Below are 26249 nucleotides of genomic sequence, written 5' to 3' on the forward strand. Positions count from 1 at the left end.
AGTACACAGATGACAAGTGTCCAAGAATTCGTTTATGCATTTTCATGTGCTGATACACAGCAGTTGGAACAAGTTTCTCTAGCCTGTATTTCCCATTCAGCTTCCTTGAAAATAACGTATCCGCTACAAAGAAAAGGGGGTGGGGGAATCAGTAAAATTCAGAAGTTAATTTTCTTAATTATCACCTTTACAGCATTCACATTTTTAATAATGCCAACTTCTCATAAGTTGGTTAAAGATAAATATGTTCTCTAGGGGCCTGCCCGGTGCCCAACAGGTTGAGCACAGCTGTGAAGCTGTCTGCAGCCTCTGCAGCACAGGTTCGATCTCAGCAGGCCTACCACGTGGCCCGGCAGACCCCTCCTGTCTCGCTGGCTGCTCCCTTCAGCAGTGCTTTCGGTCTGTCTGCTGTTTTGCTCCCCACTGTCTCTCTGGTGAATCCTCTCACCCTCCTGTGCCTGGCCTGTACCCCAGCTATGTATAAATAAAAAAAATCTTAAAAAAAAAAAAGCAGCTAAACAGTCAGATAAAGACAAGATAACTAAAGAAAAAAAGGATGTTCTCTCAACAGATTCTTGTTAAAAGTTAAAAGTCTTCAAAATAGTTAACAAAACACATTATTTCATTTGAGATAAATTAAGCAATGTTACCCTCATCCTACAAAAAGCAATTCAGCTAAATGACCTGCCAAGATGTCACAAGTAAAGCAAAAAGTAAGAATTAAAATTCGAGTTCGTTATTCCTTGGCGAATGCTTTTTAAAAAACAAAATCATTTTATGTGATTTTACCTACTTAAAAAATTCTGGTTTTTTTTTTTCAAAATCAGTTAAAATTGGATGTAGTGATTTTATTTTTTGCCAGCCAGCAATTCTTGAACCACTCTAAATTTGACACATCAATGATGTCCAAATGAAGACTGAGGAATAATTCATTGCACTATTCAAAAAAAATAACTGAACTGGGGATTTTGCCAAACATCTGTATTCCTTCTCTAGAACCTATTAGCTATCTTTTTTCAACTTATTCCTTTTAACCATCTTTCAAGATATAACTGAGATTTATCTGTTCTGCCCCAAAGTCTGATGTGCTGACTCCAGCACAAAATTTTGTCTTCCATCTAAATGACTACTGTACTTGTTTTCTATTCTGTAATTATGGACAAAGATTGTGTACTCTGTATGTTGACTGATCTGCAGGCATAATATTCACGTATAAATTACCTTTTAATAAATTTGCGTTTTTTGTGATGGTGACTGCCATCAACATTGAATAGTAAAGCATAAGAGTTTCTCACTTGAATTCAGTCTCAAATACACATACACGCATACACACTCTCTCTCTACTATTTAACCTAGGTTTAGAGCAATTACATGCTAAAGCTAATGATACACAAGTATCTCAGGTGCATCTCAAAGAATTCTCAGCACTTATTTTTGCCCATAAAACAAATGCTTGATTCACTGCATATGTAAGCAAAAATAAAATATATTCTTGGGGATGTAGATATGTAGAAAAATGCAATGCAGGTTCTAAAACAATAATTTCAAGTGAATAATTTATTATGCTTAATTATTCTTTTATTACATCATTTTATATTCTCATAAAGTATATCTCTAGCTGTTAGCTTCTAATTCTATACAGCAAGGAATTTCAACATCTAGAAATATCTAATACAGCTGACAGTTGTGAATTAGCATATTTAGGCTAAAACTGGTTACACACTAACTTAACAGTGACTCAGTAAATTTCTAATAAGCCCTGATGGATTTTTTCCTTATGGCCTGGTAGAAGACATCCTCCAGTGCTTTGGCTCCAAACTGATTTAGAACAAGAAACAAAAAACTCCACAAAATCAAATGTCCTGCCAAATAAGAACTCAAATGCTCTTAGCCAAACACTGACGATCAATGACACCTCAGACTCACCTGTGCATGCTGTAAGAAATATAACACAAATATTGACAGTGTTACCAACAATTTAATTCCCTCTATCCAAATTATAAAAAAAAAAATTGCTGAAGTTATTCCATTAAAAATTTACAGAATTCTCAAAATGTCAAATTTCAGTAAAACATTTAACAGCACTCTGGTATAAAAATATGATGGCTGAAGATAATTATAATATAAAACAAGTCTTTCTCATTGAGAGTGATTTGAAAAAAATATTTCAAGACAACTTTTTAAGGAAGAATTTCCAAAAGCATTAAGTAAATATAGTAAATCTACATTCTACACTATCCTTTGTACCAATTAACTACTGAATATCTATACCAAGATTCTATCCTAAAGAGAAGGTCCTTGGCTTTGAACAGCACTAGAAGATACGGTAAACAGAGAAAACAGTATGTAGAATTCCCAGGTAATAACCTGGTATTTTAAACTTGATTTAGGGAGTTAAGAAGAAAATACTTTTCAATAGTGGAAATTCAATTGAGGAGGGTGTAATGAAAAGGCCTGACCAGATCAAACAGGAAGAAAATTTGAACAAAGAGAGGAAGATGGTCTAGTACTCCTATTCAATAAACTCACATTTTTCTACAATACCATTTATAATGTCTATATCCTTTATCAGACTGTAAGTATATTAGGGACATAAATTCCATCTTATTAATATTTCCCACAAATGCGTATAGTCTTTTAAATAAAAAAGTACATAAATGAATCTTTTAAGATATACAAGATGATCAATTTAATATAATATAGTCACATGACAGAAAGGTAAATGAGTTTATTCACTTTCTAAAGAAACTGTTAATAGACTAACTGGATTTCTGAATAAAAGGGGATTATCTTTTGGATTATAGGGATTCCTAAAAATTTTATTCAACTAGAACATCAATTTTTAAAACAACCATGGCTAAACAGATGTAACAACAGTTCAGAAAGAAAGAAATAGGACATATCAATTTAACCTTAAAACAAGTAGCATATGAGATTTTGGTTGAAAAGCACGTTTATTTTCAGAAGTATAGTGATGGGAAATACTCTTAAAATAAGCCTGACAAAGTAAACGTCTATCCTTTAATTTGGCAAAATTTTTCTTATCCTCGAGTGCCTGTTAAAATGTCACCTCCTCTAAGAAAGCTAGTGAATTTCAAAAGCAACCTAATATGTAGGTTGCTTAAACCTAGGTTGCTCAACTTAAAACTGCAATGATCTTCCTTTCTTGAGGGAAAAAAAAAAAAAAAACAACCATATTCCTTACATCTTAGCCTAGGAAGGCACAGCATAAATCTTGCCTTCCATTTCCTCCCTGATCTTATCTGTTATTTCTTGTCCCCTTTTTTGATCCACTCCATTCACGCTAGTCTCACCCATTTTCTAACACATCAGGCATGTTCCTACTTCAGGGTCTTAATACTGGCTTCTCCCTTTGGCTAGAACACTCATTCTCTCATTGTGTTACTTCTCAGTGAGGCTTAACTTGACCAATCCATTGAAAACTGTAATCCATCCCCTACCATGATTCACTAATTCCTGATTCCCTCTTATGCAGCTCTATATTTATTCTTTTCCTACCACTTATCATGTGATGTTATAAATGTATTTGCTCATTATGGCCACTGTTTGCTTCTGCTCCTCTACCCCCTACAACATAGTAAGCTTCCTATGGGCAGGAATTTTTTAAATCTATTTTGTTATTTGATTAGTCAACACCTAATAGCTGGGCCCAAGTCTTCAATGTTCATGACTTTAGAAAAAAATAAACAAAGTCACCTGAGTTTTTCTCATTATACAAATCTGTACCATTACAACCAGGTTTCATGGAGGAAAACATGAATAGCTAACTACTAGAAGACAAAATAAATATCTCACTCAGTACAACTTGGGCTCTTTTCTGATACAGAAAAAGAGGTACTCTGATGAGAAATAGAGTATTTTACCAGAATGAATTTCTTTTACCATATTTTTTTTTTTTTTAAGATTTACTTATTCATTTATACAAGCACTGGTATAAATGAAGCGCGGGAGGGCGAGAGAATTCACCAGAGCCAGAGCGGGGAGCAGAGCAGGCAGAAGGACCGAAGTACACTGCTGAGGGGAGCAGCGGCAGCAGGAGAGGTCTGCATGCCATGCGGGACCCTCCTCCGGTGGCCAGGGAGCAGCCGGGGATCAAACCAGCGCTGCAGAGGCTGCGGGCAGCCTCGCAACCCAGCGCTCAACCACTGCACCACCGGGGAGGCCCTCTTTTACCATATTTTAACTAATTTGATGTTGTTATTTTAAAGGAAACACTTTGAAAGGTACCAGAATTTCTGTAAGTAAAATGCAAATGTAATTATAAGCTATAATAATTACATAAACAATTATTAAGTGCAAAAGAAAGTAAATTCTGGGTGATTGATTTTAATCTCAAGGTATATGCTAATAAGGGCTGTCTAAATTGAAGATTAATAACTTGTAACTAACTATAAGAGCCTGAAAACCTATAGAATAAAACCACCAAAAAGCAGTGATAAACATAAGCAAGATGATATATAAATTCCAAACAGATTTACCCCCTTAGACAATACCTAGTTTTCACAACAAAGTGACATTATACATTTCATTTGAGAAAAAATTTAATCAGTTTACCAACAAGATCATGCAGTTTTCTTTATGGCATTTTAAAGTTTGTGACAAATGTGAGAATTACAAATAGAAGTCCAATAGTTTGCATGAAGTTTGAAAACACTCTAAGAGAAAATCATTTTGTCACACTGATCTTAAATAATCCTCCAAGTTATAGCAAGAGGTTCAACTGAAAAACAACAACAACAACAAAAATAAATCCTAGGTGTAGTGTGGTATCCTGGAATAAGAAAAGCTAATTAGAGGGAAAATTTGGTGAGATACAAGTTCTGGTGTTTATTACAATTAATAATAATGTACCAACGTATCTGATGCATTTCTCAAATGCACCAGATAACGTAGGATTAAATATTAGGGGAAACTGTGTAGGGAGTATACAGGAGCTCTTTAAATAATCTGTGTAATTTTGGGGTGAATAATTTCTAATTCTAAATAAAAATATATTTTTAAAAAGCCTGTATCTCAAATATGTCAAAATTTGAGTATGTGGATATGAATTAAACATTTAAGTCTATATTTAAGAAAAGCTAAAAGGTTATGGTTTTCTTCTTTCTTAGATTGACATTGGTAATTGACCAAGAAAAGAGCAAAGAAAATCTTTAAAGGCAGTCAGAAAAAAAAGAATCTACAAAAGAAACATGAGATACTACAAACATTCTTATACTTTTTTAATTCTTCTGATCCATACTTAATGATAGCTTGAAAGAATATAATGTATCTCCATACAGGTAAACTACTCTTTCAAATTTCTAGTAACTTTTCTTTTCATTACCCTCCTTGCTATAAACTTGTGAACTGGAGGGTAATGAAAAGAAAAGTTACCAGAATTTTTGAAAGAGTAGTTTACCTGTATGGAGATACACTGTATTCTTTCAAGCTATCATTAAGTATGGATCAGAAGAATTAAAAAAGTATAAGAATGTTTGTAGCAATGAGAAGACATTCAAAACTGTCACCAAGGTGAACTGACACATGACATTAAACCATGACAAAAATAAGTGGAGTCATTTTGATTCACCTAACTTCTCTTTAATTATTTCAAAGAAAGCTATTTTTTTTTTTAAAAAAAAAAAAAAAGCAGGTAAAATTGGCATTCTGGTATAGGTATTTTTTTTTAACATGAAGAACTAATATTTTCCTGAAAATATAAATGGAAGGAAGAAAAAACATATCTTAAACCCTGAAAACAAAATAGTCTTTCAGAAAGGTACAACCTTTTCAGAAAGGTACTTGTTTGGTTATTAATTCTGTTACCTAAATATACTAGTTGCATTTTTCTGTTGTGACACAAAACTCATTGATTATTTTTGCCATATTTATGCTCCCTATATATCCATTTGTCAGCAATATTCACTGATATTACCAACAACCTGGTCTAAAAATCTTACCAAATTTTAAAGTATTCGTTATCCTCATTCAAAAATATACCAATGAGGGGCCTCCCTGGTGGCGCAAGGGGTTAAAACGCAACCTATGAAGTTGTCTGCAGCCACTGCAGCTCGAGTTTGATCCCCGGCCTGCCAGGAAGCAACACACATGGAGCAGCAGACCTCTCCTGACTGGCCTGCTGCCCCGTCGGCCGTGTATTTCAGTCATTCTGACTGTTCTGTTCCCCACTCTGTCTCTGGTGAATCCTCTCACCCCCCCACACCTCTGGCCTGTACTCCAGCTCTTGTATGCATAAATAAATAAATCTTTTTAAAAATATATATATACCAGAGTACAGGCTCCTTGAATAATTTGAAAACTAATAATTATGGAGAATAATACAGCAATGATTTCAGCCTACTTTCACTCCCCTAAATATGTGACCTTGGTCAAGTCATCAGACCTTCCTATGTTTCCAGCTTCTTTTTCGTAAAATAAGAGTAACAGTTCCTACCTCTGGACCACTTAAAGTTTTCAGAGAACATAAGTGGAAAATGCTTAGTGTAGTGCCTGGCACACAATAATCACTCACATAAGTAAGTTTTAAGACGAAAGTAAGTTACTATCAGTCATTCCAAAACTTTCATTGCCTACCACAGGACTGTCTAGACAAAGTGCTGAAAGAGTAACATATTCCCCTTACTATGTAGATTTGAAGTTTTTCAGAGAAGATACTTTATCTATAGGGGAAGCTCCTATAATAGTTTATCTGTCCCTTCTTTCAAAAAACTATCCTAACGCCTAGCAGCATTTTCTAAATGTAATATATTCTACTGTATCTAATCCTTTGTTATTTTAATAGTCATTTATCATAGTAAAATTATATGTAGAAATCATTACTTAACCAGGAAAATCACATGTTTAAAGTAAAAATAAAACATGACCATTCATAACTGCCTACAAGTATCACATATACTTTGGAAAACAGGTGAGAGAAACAGCACTGAAAACATCAGAAAGACAAAAAAACATCAGAAAGACAAAAAAAAAAAAAATATAAAACAGAGGGTAACAGAAAAGACAAAGAGAAAGTGTATAGTATTTGTTTAATTGGAGTCCCAGAGGAGAGAAGAGAGAATGGCACAGAAATATTTTAAAAGATAACAGCTGAGAATTTTTCAGTGCCAATAAAACATTAGGTTCAAGAAGCCTAATAAATCTCAAGCAAGATAATTTTAAAAAAAGAAAAATGAGGGCCTCCCTGGTGGCGCAGCGGTTGAGCGCTGGGCTGCCGGGCTGCCCGCAGCCTCTGCAGTGCCGGTTCGATCCCCGGTCACTGGGTGAGGATCCCACATGGCGCTCAGACCTCTCCAGCTGCCCGCCCTGACTGTACCCAGTGCTTGTATAAATAAATAAATAAACCTCAAAAAAAAAAAAAAAAAAAAAAAAGACACTAAGACATACATCACAAACTCTGGAAAACCAGTGAGAAAATCTTAAGAGCAACCAGAGGAAAAAAGATTACCTTCAAAGCAACCAATTAAATAGTAGATTTAAATACAAATATATAAAATTACACATAAGAATGAGATATCCCAATAAAATACAGAGACTGTCATAACATATTTTTAAAGTTACTTCTATTTTTAAGATATGGAAAATAAGTGACTACAAAAAAGGTTCAAAGTAAAACAACAGGAAAAACTATATAACACTACACGAAAGTTATACAAAACTAACTGTAATACTGACATCAGTACATTATATAGTACCGAAAAAGGGAAGACATAAGTAGAATTTGGATAGCTGGAAGAAAGAAAACAATATTCCTGGTTAGGCAGGATAGAGTGGAGCAGAAGACTATGATTAAAATATGAAGGTCTTTGAAAGTCAGAAATTTAAACTTGTAAGAATAGGACACTGCCAAAATAGCTTAATCCACCCATTTATACAAGCAACACAGAAAAGGTAGAATAAATAAGATTACTATTATAATGTTATATAGTACGACCTGAAAGAAAGCGAGAAGACCTAGAAACAGCAAAAGACTAGTTTGGAGAATGCTATAGCAATCCAGGTAAAGACAAGGGCTTGGCAGCAAGAGAGGTAAAAGAGATGTATCTAAAGAGTCATTTCAAGAGAAAGATTCATCTGCATTAGTTGTCCTATGAAATTTTAAAGGTAAAAAAATGTAGTATACCTTACAAAATAATAATCACACTATTTTTGTTTACCCCATTGTAATTAAGCTGTATTAAGGTATAGTTGCCCAATCAACTGAATAAACATTTTATTGAACAATTTATGTGTTAGAAATAAAATAACAATGAGGTAATTATCCTGTATCATGTATAATATACACAATCCATTACATATTATTATGACTTCTTCATTACGATTACCAATGAGGAAAAAGTCTGATCACTTTTCCTCCTTGAATATTAATGGATATATAAGAAATTTTTCAATTTCACAGTAACAAAAAAACCCTGTATTTTTGAAAGCTGTTTACCAAGAAGTTTTCTACTTCTATAATGAATTCAAACAACTCACCGATGCTGGGTGGGCTACCATAGTTAATTGGTGACTCGGGTGGTCTTCCACAGTGCAATGCAGCCAATGCAGATCCTTTCCACACAACATGTTTGCAGCCTATTAAACACACATATTTTATAGATACAAAAATACAGCAAAGAGAAAAAAATGAGGGAAAAAAAGGTCTCAATTAGATTATGAAATTTTCATACTTTTATTTGTGCGTAACAAGGACTGTCTTCCAGCTCCCAATAAAGTTTGTACTCCAGGAACACTCTGTGGAATTTCTTGTTCAAGAAGAGGTCCTAGTCGATGACATATTTGCAGCAAGTGATCAGGTGCTAAATGTCTGTAATATTTCACCTATTATATAAAAGACGTAAAATATTTGCTAAGTGATACAATTTTTTATAGTAAATAAAATACAATTTTTAAAACAGAGTAATTTGTTCTGACTTGACAACATTTCTTACTGGAGGAAAAAGCTCACATTTATTCTGTGAAACCACTTGACTCAGAATAAAATAGCTACCTGAACCATCACATACTCTGCTGAATAGGAAAAATATTAAACAATTAATGTAATCTGAATATAAAAATTTGTAAATTAACAAAAGCTAGTCAATGCAAACACTAAACAATGAAGAAATATAAAGCATTAGAACCTAAAAGTCTGCTTCAGCTTAACATTTTAATTTACAAAAACTTCAACATAAAATATATACATACACAAAATACTTTGATATATAACAAATATTTTAAACCTTTGATATGATACCTCCAGAATTAAGGATTAAAGAAACTCAAAAGTTCATTTTCTCATTACAAATTTAAAAGTACTTATACAATACCTACGTTGAATTTTATAATTTAGTTAACAAAACCAGAAAGGTCAAATTCCAACTGTTGACTTAAACAAATATTAACTATAAATCAACCTACTCCAAAGTTTCAGCATTTTTGAAAACTATTTCAAAAAACAGTCTAATTTATGCCAGCATCTGAAATCAAGATATAAAATGCTTATACTTTTATTGTCTATTCTGGAGTCTTTTAGTAAATAAACATTTGCATAATATTTTCAAGAGAATTACAGAAAATGAGACATACTTTTTATGACTTTCTATTTAAGTTATCAAATTACAAAAAACTGTCTCGCTGTAGTACCAAACACTCTAGTTCAACTGTTCTCAAAGTACTGAGTAGCACTGAGGGTCCCGCAGGAAAAAGTTATGAATGACACTAAAACATCATTTGCCCTTTCAATCTCATTTTCACATGAGTGTACAGTGTTTCCAGCTGCCATATGACATATGAAGTCACAACAGAATGAACACAGAATCAGATGCAAGATCTAACTCTTATATGAAGCCAAACATAAAGATTCACAAAGATGGACAATGCTAATCTTATTACAAATTTCTTTTAGGGATTAACTGTTATAGAAATATTACTTATATTAACATGAAGTACATTTATGGTACTATTTGATGAATTAAATATTTTCAAATTTGTTGATTTTTAAAGTGTCAACTATGAAGAGATTACATTCTATATAAAATGAACTGCAATAATTTTTATTAGTATAGAGGGGTTTTGAAGCTAAAAGTTTGAGAGATGCTACTCAAGATCACTTAGTAATAGCAATTCTTAGTCTGATTTCCTTATTAAAAGACTTATGTGGGGGAAGTAAGGGGTTAAATCATTTCATTCCATCTTGCAGTATCTGTTATACTTTTAACTGTAGGCGATCATAAATAATATTTTTTAAAAGTTGACAAATATGTCCTTCTAAGTGAACATCTTAATCATAATAAGACTCCAGTCAGAAAAAAAAAAAAAACATGAAGCTGTATTCTCACAGTAAGATAATTTAAAAAGTAAAGTATGGCTTAAAGTAGTATGCCAGATGATCAGTAAGTATTAACAGAATTAATACTTATGGGAAAGAGGTTCAAATACAAATTATACAAGCTACCATCTTCAGTTGAAGATTCACAGCACAGGTAACATTAAAGGCCCGGACAAAAATGATGAAATTAATTTATTTAATTTGGTTTAATGTACAATTTCCCAAACTCACTTAACTACAACACCCTTTTTCCCTAATGATACCATCTTTATTCAAAACATACTTTTCAAAAACTAGTATGATTAGCTACGGAGGAAAAAAAAAAAACCCAACATTTGGCTAGGTAGTGAAATTACACCAAAATACAAATTTTTAGATTATAGTTGTACTTTTCTCTAATCTTCCATTTAAAAAATATACTTAAAGTCTAAAAGAAAACGGTTAGAATATGTCATGGGGGTCCTTTCCAGTCCTTAAGTTCTATATCATTGTTTTAATGTGACTTCTTTAAATTGACCAAAATTCCTTCTTAAAACTTTACCTCAACAGAAAGTTCTTCACTTATTTAACTTTAGTTTCATCATGATCTTGTTATACAGTTTCTTATGAAATATTTTTCAGGTAGTGGACTGAAAATTTTTATTGCAGAATTCTATCTTTTAATAAATTATAATCAACTTTTCCTGACTTAATCTTTGATTTTCAATTTTTCAAACTCAACTTTCATTTTAAAGTTAAAAGAAACACTTTCAATGCTTGAACTCCTCATGCATTCTTTATACAAGCTTATGCTGGTAATGGAAATCTGTCCTTTACCCACCCATCTCCACACCTCATTCTTTCTCACATCTCAAGTCTATGCCTTACTGCCTTTCATTACCTGCTACACCGCCCCTAGCCATCTTTTTGGAAATTTTATTTTTATATTTTCATAGCTTATTAAATTCCTTCCCAAATGTTCCTTTATGCTTAATACAAGTTTTATAGAACTTGTGTTAATTATTCTGAAAATAATTTGATACCTAGATCTCAGTGGAAATCTAATGAAGGCTACAATGCGTCCTATTCTCAAAAAAAAAAAAAAAAAATACACACACAAGTCTTAACAATTATCTTGCCCTGTGTTAGAAGTTCAAAAAAAAACCCCTGAACTATATTAAAATGGCTGATTTACTTGTCCAGGTACTACGTAAAAAGACATAGGATTAGATCTTGTTTACCTGCATATCCAACACATAATGCAGTAATGCTTGCAGCTAAATGCTTAATAAATCAGTAGATAAATGAACATATGAAAATATAAAAAAACTACTGAATTTTCCTTATGTCACCAATAAATAGTGAAGGTTCATTCAAGTCTGGAATCCTAGAGCTGAGTTCCTTTCCAGAACCTTTTCCCATACCATCTCTCTCTGCACAATCTTTATACCAATGCTTCTTAAAGTTATACCAATAGCTATGGATTACATATCAAATTTTCTTAAAGCATATCTCTCTTTGAAGTTCCAAAGCCTTTCAACTCAAAATAGACAAAAATGAACTCATGACCCTCATGTAGACACCACCCCACTCTAAAAAAAGTTCCCTACCTTGGTCAATGACAAACACTATCTAGCCTCAAACCCCAAGCCACATACTTTTTATGCTGTCCAATCCTCCCTCCTACAACAAAGCAGTTTTAATTCCAAACCGATTTTTCTTGCCATCTTTAAAGCCATGTACCAAGCTTCATAACAACGTAAGTTAAAAACATCTTTGTAATAAACCCTCATCTCTCCCACCTTCATTCATGCCTTCTACTTCATTCAGATCTATTCTCTGTGTTCAAATGCTCCTTCTAAAACCTGTTATCTGATCAAGCCATACCTACTTAAAACACTTTGAAACTTTTGTTCTTTGGGAATCCATATCCTTAACATTGTCAACAAGCCCTGAAATGCATGTATGGTTCATTCCTATTTCTCTGCTTCATTCAGCATATACACTCTCCATGCTCTACTTTTCACGTTCAGATATGGTAGACTTCTTCCAAGTTCTTTACCTGACCTTTATCCTGTCAGGCTTTCCCATGTGGTACGCTACCTGCATTTCCCAAAATAATCTCACCCAAACAAATCCTCTAAGTGCTTCAGATCTCCAATGTAACTTCCTTTGTTTACTTTTTTCCCATTCAATCTAAGTGTGTTATCTTGGTTGCACATACTCCGTGACTTTTCATTATCAAAATGGCCATTCTACCAAAAACAACTTACAGAATGACTGCAATTCCAGTAAAAATCTCAATGGCATTCTTCGACAAAATAGAACAAATATTGATGAAATTCACATGGGTCCACCATAAAAACCTCGAATAGCCAAAGCACTCCTGACTAAAAAAAGGAAGAATGGAAGTATTACACACCCAGACTTCAAGCTATACTACAAAACCTAATAATTAAAACAGCATGGTACTGGAACAAAAACGGACACACATACCAAGGGAATCAAATCAAAAACCCAGGCATGCATTCTCTCACCTTCCAGCACTTCTGACTGTACCCAGTGCTTGTATAAATAAATAAATAAATCTTTAAAAATAAATAAATAGATAAATAAATAAGATTAAATGTCCAGCTTAGGGAGCACACATCCCGTGGATTTGGGACATTGTTCTACAGGATGCAGTAGAAAAACTAAACAGGCCACATATGGTGCTGCACTCCAGACAGCTAATCTATGGCAAGGGAGCTGGAACAAGGACAGTCTCTTCAATATACAGTGCTGGGAAAATTGGACTGCGACATGGAAAAGAATGAAACTAGATTACTACCTCACACCATACACAAATATTAACCTGAATGTAAGACCTGAAACCATACAATACATAGAAGAAAACATAGGCAAAACACTCCATGACAAACATCTCAGAAACATCTTTAAAGACTCATTCCCAGAAGTAAAGAAAATGAAGGAAAAGAAATAGTTGGGACTACATCAAACTAAAAAGCTTCTGTACAGCAAAAGAGATATTAACCAAGATGAAGAGACTTCCCACAGACTGGGAGAAAACATATGCACTCCACAAAACTGATAAAGGGGCTGATAGCAAAGATTTACAAAAAGCTTACACAACACAACAAAAACAAACTAAAGCACCCAGTCAAAAAGTGGGCAGAAGAGCTAATAAGACACTTCTCCAAAAAGGAAATGCAGATGGCCAATGGACACATGAAAAAATGTTCAACATCACTTGTAATGGAAATGCAAATCAAAACTACAATGAGGTATCACCTCACACCAGTAAGAATGGCCCACATTAAAAAAAAAAAAAAAAAAGAGGGCCTCCCCGGTGGCGCAGCGGTTGAGCGCTGGGTTGCGAAGCTGCTCGCGGCCTCTGCGGCGCCGGTTCGATCCCCGCTGCTCCCCGGCCACCAGAGGAGGGTCCCACATGGCCGCAGACCTCTCCTGCCGCCCGCTGCTCCCCTCAGCAGTGTACCTCGGTCCTTCTGCCTGCTCTGCTCCCTGCTCTGGCTCTGGTGAATTCTCTCACCCTCCCGAGCTTCTGACTGTACCCAGTGCATGTATAAACAAACAAATAAACAAATAAATAAATAAAAAACATGCCTCTATTTAAAAAAAAAAAAAAAAAAAATAGAAATGCTGGTGAAGATGTAGAGAAAAAGGAACCCTTTTACATTGCTGGTGGGAATACAAACTGGTCCAAACACCATGGAAAGCTGTTTAGAGATCCTCAAATTACTAAAAATGGATTTACCATATGACCCAGCAATTCCACTCCTAGGTCTATGGTAATGGTTAATGGGTGTCTTGGTGGTGGTAATTTTATGGGGACAACACCTGAGAGGAGAAATCAAGCGCTACAAAAATGAAGAATGGGGACCTCCTTGGTGGCACGAAGCGTTCAGGCACAGCACTATGAAGCTGTCTGCGGCCACTGCAGCAAGAGTTCAATTCCTGGCCAGGGAGATACCCACATGGCACAGCAGACCTCTCCTGTCTCACCTGCTGCTCCCCTCAGTACTGTATTTCAATACATCTGCCTGTTCTGCTCCCCATTCTGTCTTTGGTGAACCCTCTCACCCCCACACCTCTGGCCTGTACCCCAGTTCTTGTATGCATAAATAAATCTTTAAAAAAAAAAAAAATGAACAATGATGTAAAAAAAAAGACAAATAAAAAATGGAAACAAATAAAAAATATAATGATTTAATGCTTTTCCTCTTAACTTCACCATAAAGTGCACGAGAACAAAGACCATGTTTCTTTCAGCTACCAACCACACAACAGACTCAGATATACACACACCTAATATGATTATAACAAATCTTTTTCTACTGTATTTTTCTCTTCATTAGTCTTCATGAATATTAATCCACATCACTATTTAAAATGCAAAATTAAAAACAAATGAAAAAACTGAAATAGCTCATTTATAGTTTTACATTATTTTTAATTTTCAAATAGTAAGAACCCTCACACATTCATTAAGCTTTTTATAGTTTAAACTTTTACTTACCAGTAAGCAATTAAAATGAATATCTGAAATGATATCACAATAAAAACCCTTATCCAAAATGTCTAAATTTAGATTCTTAGTAACTAAATACGATTATTTGGGAAAAACAAAACAAAAAAACTGACAACTTCTAATATGCCCATCACTTTCCATGACCAGAGCTTCTTTCAATCTCTTAATATATTCAAAACATAAAAGGAAAGATGAAATTATAAAGTGCAATAAATACTAATAACTTAACAAGGATAATATGTACTGGCTGCACACTAAATGCCAGGCCTTGTGGTCAGTGCTGCATGTAAAAGCACTGTTAATTATTTTAACCTGAGTTGTATATTCTATTACTATTCCCATTAACAAGGAAATTATGGTACAAAAACAAAACAAACTTCCCAAGATCACACACTTTCAGCAGCTAGTTATGAGAGTCCAACAAAGGCAGTTTAACTTCAGGACAAACACTCACACTGCTTTGCAAATTACCTATTGCTTCAAATATACGTATATATTAATGTGCAAGGAAGCTATTAAGATAGACATTTTGCGGGCCTCCCCGGTGGCGCAGCGGTTGAGCGTTGGTTGCGAAGCTGCCCGCGGCCTCTGCGGCACCGGTTCGATCCCCGGCTGCTCCCCGGCCACTGGAGGAGGATCCCACATGGTGCGCAGACCTCTCCTGCCACCCGTTGCTCCCCTCAGCAGTGTACTTCAGTCCTTCTGCCTGCTCTGCTCCCCACTCTGGCTCTGGTGAATTCTCTCACCCTCCCGCGCTTCTGACTGTACCCAGTGCATGTATAAACAAACAAATTAAATTAATTAATTAATTAATTAATTAATTAAAAAAAACATGCCTCTATTAAAAAAAAAAAAAGATAGACATTTTGCATAGCTTTCAACAAACATTAAACTGAGTCAGAAAAATGTTCACTTTCACTATTAAAAAAGGTCACTTTCACTATTAAAGCAAACTAGCGCCAATGTTTTAAGTCCTTAGGTAAATGGGAACAACAAAAAAAATAAATCTAAGAACAGAAGTAAAAGATACAGTGACGATCCTAAATATCTTCTACTAAAGTATAGGAAATCAATGTAAGTATGTAAGTAACCTTTTCTCAGTATTTCTAAGATTAAAATTTAAAATTCTTAAAGTTAGAAGCAAGTTTAAACAGTGAAAGTAAAGGGTTAGTACCATAAAATTCATGTTTACTACTAAAAATTTTAAAAAAAGCACAAATTTATCATTAGTGCTAAAGCCTTTTTTAATCCATGCCCTCTTGATAAACATTTTATTTTCTCTCCCACATTCAAGAGCATGTTTTATGGATGCAACCCTGATACCACAGAATGGAGATTTCACTCCTAAGACTAGTGAGCTATTCAGACCATTTCCAAAATCCTCACATCCTCACTCCCACTTCCAATCCAATTGAAAATCACTGGAAAGGGCAACAACAATCTGTGATTAACGGTCCAAAAGTTAGTGATTAAAACCTCAATTAAACAAAGTTATCCTTTTTGTAAATACATTATCTGGAGTAGAAGTCAGCCAACATTTTCTGTAAGAGTCATGATAACTATATAAGACACTGAGGGGGTTACTGTCATCTGTTACATATGCAAATGTTTTTAACAATTCTTTTAAAATGCAGTAACTCTAGCTTGAGGGATCTTGCAAAAACAGGTCTCCTGCATGATTTACCAGCAGCAGTCATAATTTACCCTCCCCCTTCATCTTAGAAACAATCCTTGGCTCTAGCAAAGTTTCCAGCAGCAGGGGCAAAAGAATTCTGTGAAACAGAACAACTCTGTTCATGGTTTGTCCATCTTGAACCAAATCATAAATGTTTACCACTCTTTGATCAGGTTGTAGATATGTAATAATTCTATAGAATTATCAACTGCAACTTAAACACTAGGATCATCTTCTGAGAATGTGAACTGTAGTGAGAAAGGAACAAAGAAAGAAAACCGGTTAAATTCCTTCCTTCTTTGGCTAAACCAACCTGCTTCTGCTTAGTATGCTACTTCATATAAACAGCTGTCTTTCCCAGTCAAGAAAATGTTGACATTATCAGCAGATGGTATAGTTAAAAAGCGTTACCAGTGGGAAGAAAATATGAAGAATCTGGAAGCCACTACATCCCAGATACTTTCATTAAGAACCTGTCTACTTAATTTTTAAAGAAAAGGTAAGCAGCTTAGATTAAGAGATTTAAAGTCAAACAGCCTAAGTTTCAACTAACTGAGCTTGGGGAAAACATTTACTCTTGTCTGACTGTCCTCATCTATAAGACTGGTACTGCAATAGCCACCACCTTGGGAGGTAGTCAGAGTATCTGACACAGGGGTTGGTAATTATTTTAATTATACTCCACATTTCTTACTATTGATATATGTTTATCTTTCATGTTGGAAAAAGCTTCCCAGATTTACTCAATGGGGGTAAAAATTTTTTATCTTTTTCAAGGACCTCTTCAAAGTGAGGTAAGATCAATAGATTCACTCCCTTTACTTGACTTAACACTGAGGCCTACAAATGCCACTGCTTTCTCTAGCATGTAATTGAGAAGCCCCTAGAAAATAAGATCTACCAATATTTGGTACCACTATGATCTGATTAACTAAGCTCTTCACTGTATACCTGAGTCTTGAACAACTAGTTAATTCTAAAAAAAAAAAAAAAAAGTCAGTTTTTTGGATCTTCTCATATAAGACTGGCTACTTCTGTTCTCCACTATACTTTTCAGTTCTAAAGGAAAGTAGTCTTACTTTGATTTCTAGCATACAAATATCAATTTTAAAAAATCCTATTCACTACTTAATCACTCTATAAGGTCTACTATTGAAACTCTATCAAGAAAATTCTCAAAACTACCAAACTCATATATCTGCTACTATCATAACAACGTACAGTCATTGAAAGAAGCTTTTATTTTCTTGAGCATTTTTTCATCATAATAGCTTCTTCAGCTAGAAAAGATACAGAATAATACTTTGTGCCAAGTATTCTCAAAACTTATCTTCATAAGCAAGTAAGGTTAAGTATTCACAAGTAGGTTAAGTATTTTCCCATTTCATAGGCTAAAAAAAAAAAAACCTGAAGTCCAAAGTTATATTGTCTGGAGAAGTGGAGAAACAGTGATCAAATAAAAGTCTCCTGAATCCAAGTTTACTGTTATTTTTATTACACTAGTTTCACTTTCAAAATATTAATCCCCCTTCTCCCCCACTGTTTTTATGATTACAAACTTAATGGAATCCATATAACCATTTTCAAGTAAAATCCTCTAGGTTGGATAATATTCTCAGAAGGACTCATACAAATTTATATGTCTTTATAATTTAAAGTATAATAAAATGAATATGCTCTAAGTATCAAATTAATCTACGTGGTCCGCTTACTCTTAATTGTGAGTAAATATGCTTTAAAGACTTTTTTATATTCACAATTTTGTCAGCCTAAGAATTCATTCAGGTAACAATAATTCAGTTAGTATTTAATGCTGTCACTGATCCAACCTTGCAATTTAAGTAAATGAAACACTGCTCTTGCAAGTTTTATTCATCAGAATCTGACTATATACTGCTTCAAAAAACAAATCAGATTTTAATAAAGCACAAATTTGGATACTCTATAAGATTTGACTTAAGACACCACAAAATGACAAAATTTAACTTTTAAATTAGATCATATTTGCTGAGCAAATTTTGTGTAGTAAGAATTCCTTCTTGAAATGTTATGTAGTAAAGTACTTTAAAATTCAAATCTATGACTGATTAAAAAGTTATTGTTTATTAAGTTAAAAATGAAAAATTCTTAAAATACAAGTAAATAGTAAAAAAAAAAAAAAAGGACCAGTTTCATTTTTAACAATGTTTAACACTGTACTCAAAACAACACTGTTCTCAAAACAACATACATACAATGGTAGTGAAGTTGTTTCACAAAATGCGTATTTTTCCAAGTTGCCTAGAATTTACCATTTATACACACCAAACACTAAGCCAGAATCAAGTTACACAAAGCAAATATTCCTTGAATGTATGTTATAACCACTATGAAGACGGGATACATGCCTATTCTCTGTTATAAGAGACCAAATGGGTCATACCAGCATGACCACAGGCCATGTGGTGTCCAGAAACTAAAGATACTTTATGTGCTTCCTTTGCACCAAGCGGTTGTCATCCATGGGGCCATAAACTAATAAGTCTTACTCTACAAATCTCATTTCTCTTACAATTTAAATTAGGCTTAATTTAAGCAGAAGCTGTATCAGGCCATGTTGCTACCTGAATTTTCTCAACCAATAATCCTTTTTTCTTATCTGTGATCCCCCAGGCTCAAATGAGCACATGTAAGGCGGATAATATGAACCTGCCTCATACCTGATGACTGCTTTCTCTGTAGTGACAAAAGGCACCCCCACTCAACACTTACAAATTTTGCTTTTCAATGTCATAATTTTTAGTACCAATTCTCAAATTCCATAAAGAAAAATGTATTATCATTTGCCCCAATACATTATTAAATGCTCCTCATATCCATATACTAAATGATGCATTTATTAATTCCAAAGGAATTTTCACAAATTACGCATAATTTCACCAATAAGCCCCTCACAAAACAAACTAATAATCTTTACATCAATCTTTTATATTCCCCAAATTTGATTCCCTTTATCACTTTCAGATAATTACAAAAGTAATTTAAATACCCTAAAATAATTTGCCATTATTTTTTTCTAATACAATCATCCTAATGCTTGATTTTCATAAAGTTACATTTTCATAAAGTTATATCCTTTTTTTTCATAAAGGATATATGCTTGGTATGGTTAAGTAAAGGACACTTTGCTTATTTCTAAGAATCCTATGAAATCTACTATTACTACTTGTTCACATGTGCCTGCAGAATACAGTTTTATTTATCACACTTCTGTGGTGATGTGGTAGACAACTAAAAAATCTGGGAAAAGGAAGAATGGCTACTGTAGGTGAGTTTCCAGATAGAAGAACCAAAAACTGTGGTCAATCTTACAAATTAATTCTGAATGGATTAAGAAGTTGACATTCATAAGATTTATTTAAACTAACACTTAAGAATTAGTTTAAGAAAAACTTTATTAAGCTCTGCTTAAAGCATATGTATTTTTAAACCAATTTGACAAAACAAGATAAAAATCTCCTCTCAAAATTTTCTTTAACAAATTCTCTGATAATTTCCCAAAAAGAATACAAACTGTTGTGGTAGTTTTCAATCACAAAAGTCTCTGTATAGAAGAAGCCAGATGCATGCAACAGCTAAACTGTTACATAGTCCTAAACGCAATATGATCATAACAAAAGAAAGGTTTCACACAGCCACTTATCAATTCTGAGTAATACCCAAACATCTGATGTGAACTGTTGTGCTAAAAAGTGTTATAGTCTTTAGAACTACTATACAGACCAGTTAATTTTTCTCTAGAAGTCTACACACAACACTATAGAAATGACTTATCTTTGGTATTTACAGTACTTTTTCTTTATATCTTAGGCTTCATGATTTCATCCCAAATCTACTAATTATACTAACGGTACCTCCTGAAACTTTAACGTGACTTTTTATTGTGAGGCCGTTTAAGGTATGCATACATGCTTTTTTGTAATATTTTTTCCTGTAACTTTGTGAACCTTCCCTACCACTACTAACGTCCTCGTATTGGCAAACATAAACCCTTAGACTTGTGCCAGCCAGTTAGCACTCACATCTTACAAAATAGGAGTTATTTGGAAAACAGAATCCTGCTGTACTATTCTGCCTTATACCAAATCACATAGAACACCTCTACTGTAATTGGGGAGGTGATAATCCAACCACATCCTCTTTATATTCAAGACACTTTACAATTATTCAAGATTAAGAGTTTTACAGATAGTTCACTTTAAAATGTTTGTAAATCCCGCAAACTTTTAAAAATAATGGTTACTGAAAGTACCAACAAAATAATTGCAAGAAGGATGAAATTTTGCCCACTTCAGCCCATCAGCATAAAGTAGTCCTTTCACATCTAACACTTTTTTCTTTAGTATGATTATGAACAACTAAAGCCCTGTTTTACACTTTCAAGAAAAGCTTACTATCAATATTTCACTGATGCTCTCCTAAAGAAATTCTAACTCTACCACACGCTTTTACTTCATTATGTGCTACCACCCCACCAGAAATTACACAAAGTTTTGAAAGCACCATATTATCTTTCATATAGAATGGGAATATGAAAGCATTTAATATATTAAATGATTCAAAAGCATTTAATATATTTACCTATTTTTCCCTAAACTTGCTTAGCTCTCCCATAATACCTTAACTTTCCTATTAATCAGCATGCTCTAAATAAATGGTTATTTATATGATATATATTTGAGTAGATCCTATTTACGGTTCTTATTCATTTCTGAATTTAAGACCACCTCTAATTTGTAAAAACTAGGACTTAAACAATGGTGGAAATACATACTAATTAGCGTAAAGGGATAGTCTGATGTAGTTTCAAAATCTTCACCTTTGCAAAGAGATGATTCTATCAATATAACTTAAGAATAGCACTATTCCATTTTTAACCTGCATGATTTCTCTAGATGTACTACTTTTCTGTGTTTTGGATAACCTAACTCCAAAATTAAAGAGTTGACTTCTTGGAAACAATGTACTGATATTTCTGGTTCAAATTTAGATTTTCCGGATAGAAAACTTCATTTCGACTCATTTTACAGGAGAGATAACTAGGTCCAGAGAAACCCCAAGATGTGCACCCATGGTAACCTGCAGACTAACTGTTGGTGGGGTGAAGACCACAATCTATACCTTCTGTCGATCCTTCACTTGAATGAAAAGATTTCTAATAAAATGGAATCACTATAAGAAAAGCTACTATCACCACACAAAATTATTTTATTATTTTAACAGACTGGCAAAACATAAACCCACTTTTGGGGAAAAATGCCTTATAACCAAGAAATGTCAGTCCCAAATCTGAGAAAAATGCTTTAATACTCTCTCAGGATCTCATAAATATACAATCACCACTAATTAAGATAACTAAAAGGATAATTTACTAACCTAATTAACTTTACTATTCCAACTAAGAAACAAATAAATGACCAAGTTTTCTCTTTGTCCAAAATTAGTTGAATTTTCTTTGCTACAAAAAAGGTTGCCACCTAAGCCTGTTTGTTTTTAAAAATAAGAAATCTGAAAAAAGCTTTAAAAAGTGTCCTTTACAGTTTTGACACCAACTTCGTATTTAAAAATACATAAAATCTGATTAAACATTCACCATACAGCGGAAACAAAACCCCTTCAACTTCCTAGCGAATTCCATTCACTGTTAAAAATGCTTTATCTTTTTTTGTTAATGTTAAAAATGCTTTACATCTTATAGCAGAGGTTAATAATCACAATCACACTTTACAGTAACTTTATTAATCACACCCGAAGTTAGTGAATCAATTTTATTATTTTTTAAATCTGTAAACTTTAAAAACTGCTCTTCAAACTCCACTTTCCTCTTGGTCAAAACGCAATCACTGTGATTTGATTATCAGTAAGCTGGCTAAAGATACTGACCAATACCTATTTTTAAGCTCACAGATATAAATATTATGCCCCATCCTAAATATCTGCAATTTGAGGTTGCGTGGAAATTTCAAATATATATGAACTTTTATTGTTAAAATATTACTCAATTTTATAAGCTAACATCGCAATAAATTTCCAGGTAGGAGAACTTACTGAAACCACCAATAGTAGTTATTATTTTGGTTTTACGCACCAAAATAATCTTCAGGCCAATGTTAAATTAGCTCAACTGATAGGCAACAAAACATTTTTTTCCAAGTCATAAGAATACATTAAAATAATAATGTACAAGACTTTACTTATGTTAACCTAGACATAGGTTAACATAATTTCAAGGTCCTCCAGCACGAAAAACAAAAATGCTAGATACCTAGTGTTCCAAAATGTTTTTAGATCTAACTAAATTAAATTTCAATTTAAAAGTCAAGTAAAGTTAAACCAAATATCCATACATGGTGATGATATAGTGAAGAATATGCTGAATGAATTAAAAAAAGAAAATGAGCCAGAACTCTGAATTGTCCTAAGAACTCCTGTCTTATGAGCACACCAACAAGACTGTTAGGGTAAAAATGTGAAGACACTGTAAGCAAGAAAACCACTTCCATTTAAAGTAGATGGATTTTGTTAAAATAATGCACTAATGAAGACACTGCTTATTGTAGCCTGTATCTGACAAGTTAGAAATATAATCCATTTTATTAATATTTGAGCAATGAGAATCCTCTCTCACAAAATCAAAGTCAACACTGTTACCAGTTTTTACTGGGGAAAACAAAATTATATTAGGATTAGACTTTCATTTATTTAGCCAGACACCATTAGCTGCTTCACTTTAAAAATATAACATTACCAATCAATAGTCTCCAAGTTAAGAAAACATAGCAATCTTCAGCAACTTGGGCTTTTATTTTCCTTCAAGAAGTTCTGTTAAATCTAATTCTTAAAAAATGGAGTATTATCATCTTTTTAGGTTTTTCAAATAACAGTGAAGTCTACTTATGATTTTATCAAATATTTACAAACCTAACAATTTAAAAACTGCAGTTACTGACTGTGGACGTTGTTTTAGACTTACTTCATTTTAGCAAAATATTGAATTAAACTGTTCTACAGTCACTCTTTGAAAAGTAAAGTGTGTAAATGAACAGTTAAGTATCCATTAAATAGACTAAACCTAAGGACCAGTGCTTGTTTCAACAGCTGTGAGCCCTTATCAACAACCTGTATTAGACAAGAGATTTTGTTTGATGTTTTTAAGTTCTATGTCCTATATGCAAATGAAACAAAAGCCATCAAAATAAGGTCTTGCCTTCACTTCGCAAAGGACATTCAGAAACTCTAAGACGGTAACACTAAACAATCTCAAAACATCAAATGCAAATATCTCAGAAAATCAACGTACTGCATAGATTTCAAAGGCTTGGTTTGCCCACGTGTGCTTCCTTTAAGCGCCCTACACACACATTCATTACCAACCAAAATCAGTGCCGGGAGTCTATGGAAAGCCCAGCTCCCAAATACAACCACTACCTTCCTTTTCCACACGCCAGTGATCAACCCCACTTTGAGAAGTCCATTTCCAGAAATTATTAAAATACTCTGAAAAAGCCCACAAGGTTAAGAATTTTGTAAGTCATTCACAAACCATCCCCCGCCGTAAACTTTTACTTGCCAAGTTCCATCCCGCAGTAAACAGAAGAGTAAAAAACCCGAACTCTTCAGTGGCCTCCAATGGTCGTTTTTAATTGAACAAGGGGCATCATCCCACGAAAATGAGCCAAGCCCGGAGAAAGCTCGGCGAACTCTTGATGGGGGGGGGGGTAATAGGGGGGGATGTCACAGATTTGCACCTCGGCGAGGTGGTTTTGCAAAGGCAAGACGCGCCGCCGGCCAGCTACACCATCGCACCTCTGCACCCACCACCACCACCACCACAAAAAACACCAGCTCTGAATTTAAGGACAGCAGAAGCAACGGCCAAGGAATAAAAAAACGTCTCGCCACGGCTCCGCGGCGGCTGCACAGCCTGCTGGTGAAATGCTAATGCCACTTGGAAGCAGTTAGTCACCAGCCATTGTGTGGGGCCGGAGAAAGCCGAGCCGACCGCGCGTGCAGGGAGCGAGCGAGCGAGCGAGCGAGCGGGTGAGCAGCGAGCGAGCGCGCCCTCCTCCTTCGCGCCGCTCCCGCGCGCGCCCGCGCCCGCCGCCGCCGCCGCCGCCTCGCGCGCGCGCCCGCGCCCGCACGGACGCGCGCGCCGGCCCCTCCTCCTCCGGCCTTGCACTGCACAACACTCATGACGTATCTTTATTTCTAGCACATTAACAAAATATCACAAATAAATTGCCGGCCGCCCCTGCGGCCCCGGGTGCGGGTCTCCCCGGCCACTGCCCCCCGCGGCCCCCGCGCCCCCCTCCCACCCCTCCCCGTGGCCTTGGGAGCTTTCACGTTCTGGGGCCAAGTTTTTGTCTCTCTAAAAAATTGCGGGAAATTCAATTTTTATTCGACTCGGGGAAAAGTTTCTTTGCTCCGCGACGTGAATGTCTCACCAGATTCTGGTAGGTCCTGGGATGCTCCTTCCGGTCCAGTCGGTGCGCCGGGGCAGCAGCTGCGGGGAGAGGGCACCCCGTGAGCCGCGGCCCCCGGCCCCGGCCCGCCCGCGCCCCTCCCCCGCCCGCCCCGCGCCCCGCCGGGCGCCCCGAGCCCCGCGCCCCGCGCCCCGGCGGCGGCGGCGGCGCAGCGGCAGCGGCCCAGGGGCGGCCGCGGGACGGCGGGACGCGCCGGGCCGCCGCCGCCCTTTACCTCTTTCTCGGCCACCTCGCGGATCAGCACCTGCAACAACAAAGCGGGGAGAGTGAGCCCCGCGCCCCGGGCCGCGGCCCCGCCGCCGCCGCCCTCCCCCACGCCCGCGAGCGCCGAGCGCCGGCCCGGCCCGCGCCGCGCGCCGCCGTACCTGAGCCGCCTGCTGACAGGGTCCATCTTCCAGGAACCGGGCGATGAGGAAGTAGAGCTCTGGCGGGAGAGAGGGGCGCGAGACACACGCTGAGCGGCCGGGCGGCGGGGGGCGGGGGACCGCGGGCGGCATCGCCCGGCGCCCGCGGCCCCGCAGCCCCCCGACTTACCCGATCGCAGCTCCGAGAGGCCTTTCCTCTCACAAGACATGTTTATGGGTCACTTCGGGGCCGCCGGCGGGACACCCCGCCGCCGAGGGGAAGCGGGGATGGTGCCGCCGCCTGCCCTATAGCTGTCAGTGTGTGTTCACGAGCCGAGCCTCGGCTCCACCATTCAAGCAACGGCGGCGGAGGCGGAGGAGGAGGAGGAGGAAACAACAACTCTCAGGCAGCGGCTACGGCCGCCGCCGCCTCCTCCGCCGCGGATCCCTCCGCCGCAGAAAGAAGTCCGCCGCCTTCGCGGCCCCGGGCTCGGCCGCGGCCGAGGCCCGAGGCCCTGGCCGAGGCCCGCGCCCGCGCCCCCGCCCCTCGGCGCAAAAAAAAAAAAGGGGGGAAAAAAAAAAAAAAAAAAGAGTGCCTCCGCCCCGCGTCCCCAGCACCCGGCGCGGCGAGACTCCCGCCCCCACCTCCCAGGCCGAAGGTGCGATTTATTTATTTATTTCCAGTCGGAGAAGATGTCGGAAGCGAAGCCGCCGGTTGGCTGGAAGGCGCTTTCTCTGTGGAGGCCGATCGCGGGAGGGAGGGGGCCGGGGACGACTCCGCGGAGGGATCTGACGCACACGGAGCCGCAGCACAGGCTCTATTCAGCGGCGCTGGCTGGGGCTGAGATGGAAG

The 26249-nt window shown here is 36.4% G+C and overlaps 1 protein-coding gene across 1 annotated transcript; it reads right to left on the reverse strand.

The window, feature by feature from the left end:
* Positions 1 to 25828, reverse strand: LOC119260128 (PH-interacting protein-like; the record flags this gene model as incomplete). Its single annotated transcript, XM_037529008.2, is given in 8 exon segments — positions 1 to 123; positions 8494 to 8592; positions 8688 to 8838; positions 25014 to 25042; positions 25045 to 25072; positions 25267 to 25296; positions 25418 to 25476; positions 25587 to 25828. Coding segments are annotated over 8 exon segments (559 nt in total), but the record flags the coding sequence as incomplete, so codon positions are not given.
* Positions 25829 to 26249: the final 421 nt, after the last annotated feature.

The sequence above is a fragment of the Talpa occidentalis genome, unplaced genomic scaffold, assembly GCF_014898055.3.
Source record: "Talpa occidentalis isolate TD23 unplaced genomic scaffold, MPIMG_talOcc4v2.1 talOcc4.553, whole genome shotgun sequence".
Lineage (NCBI taxonomy): Eukaryota > Metazoa > Chordata > Mammalia > Eulipotyphla > Talpidae > Talpa > Talpa occidentalis.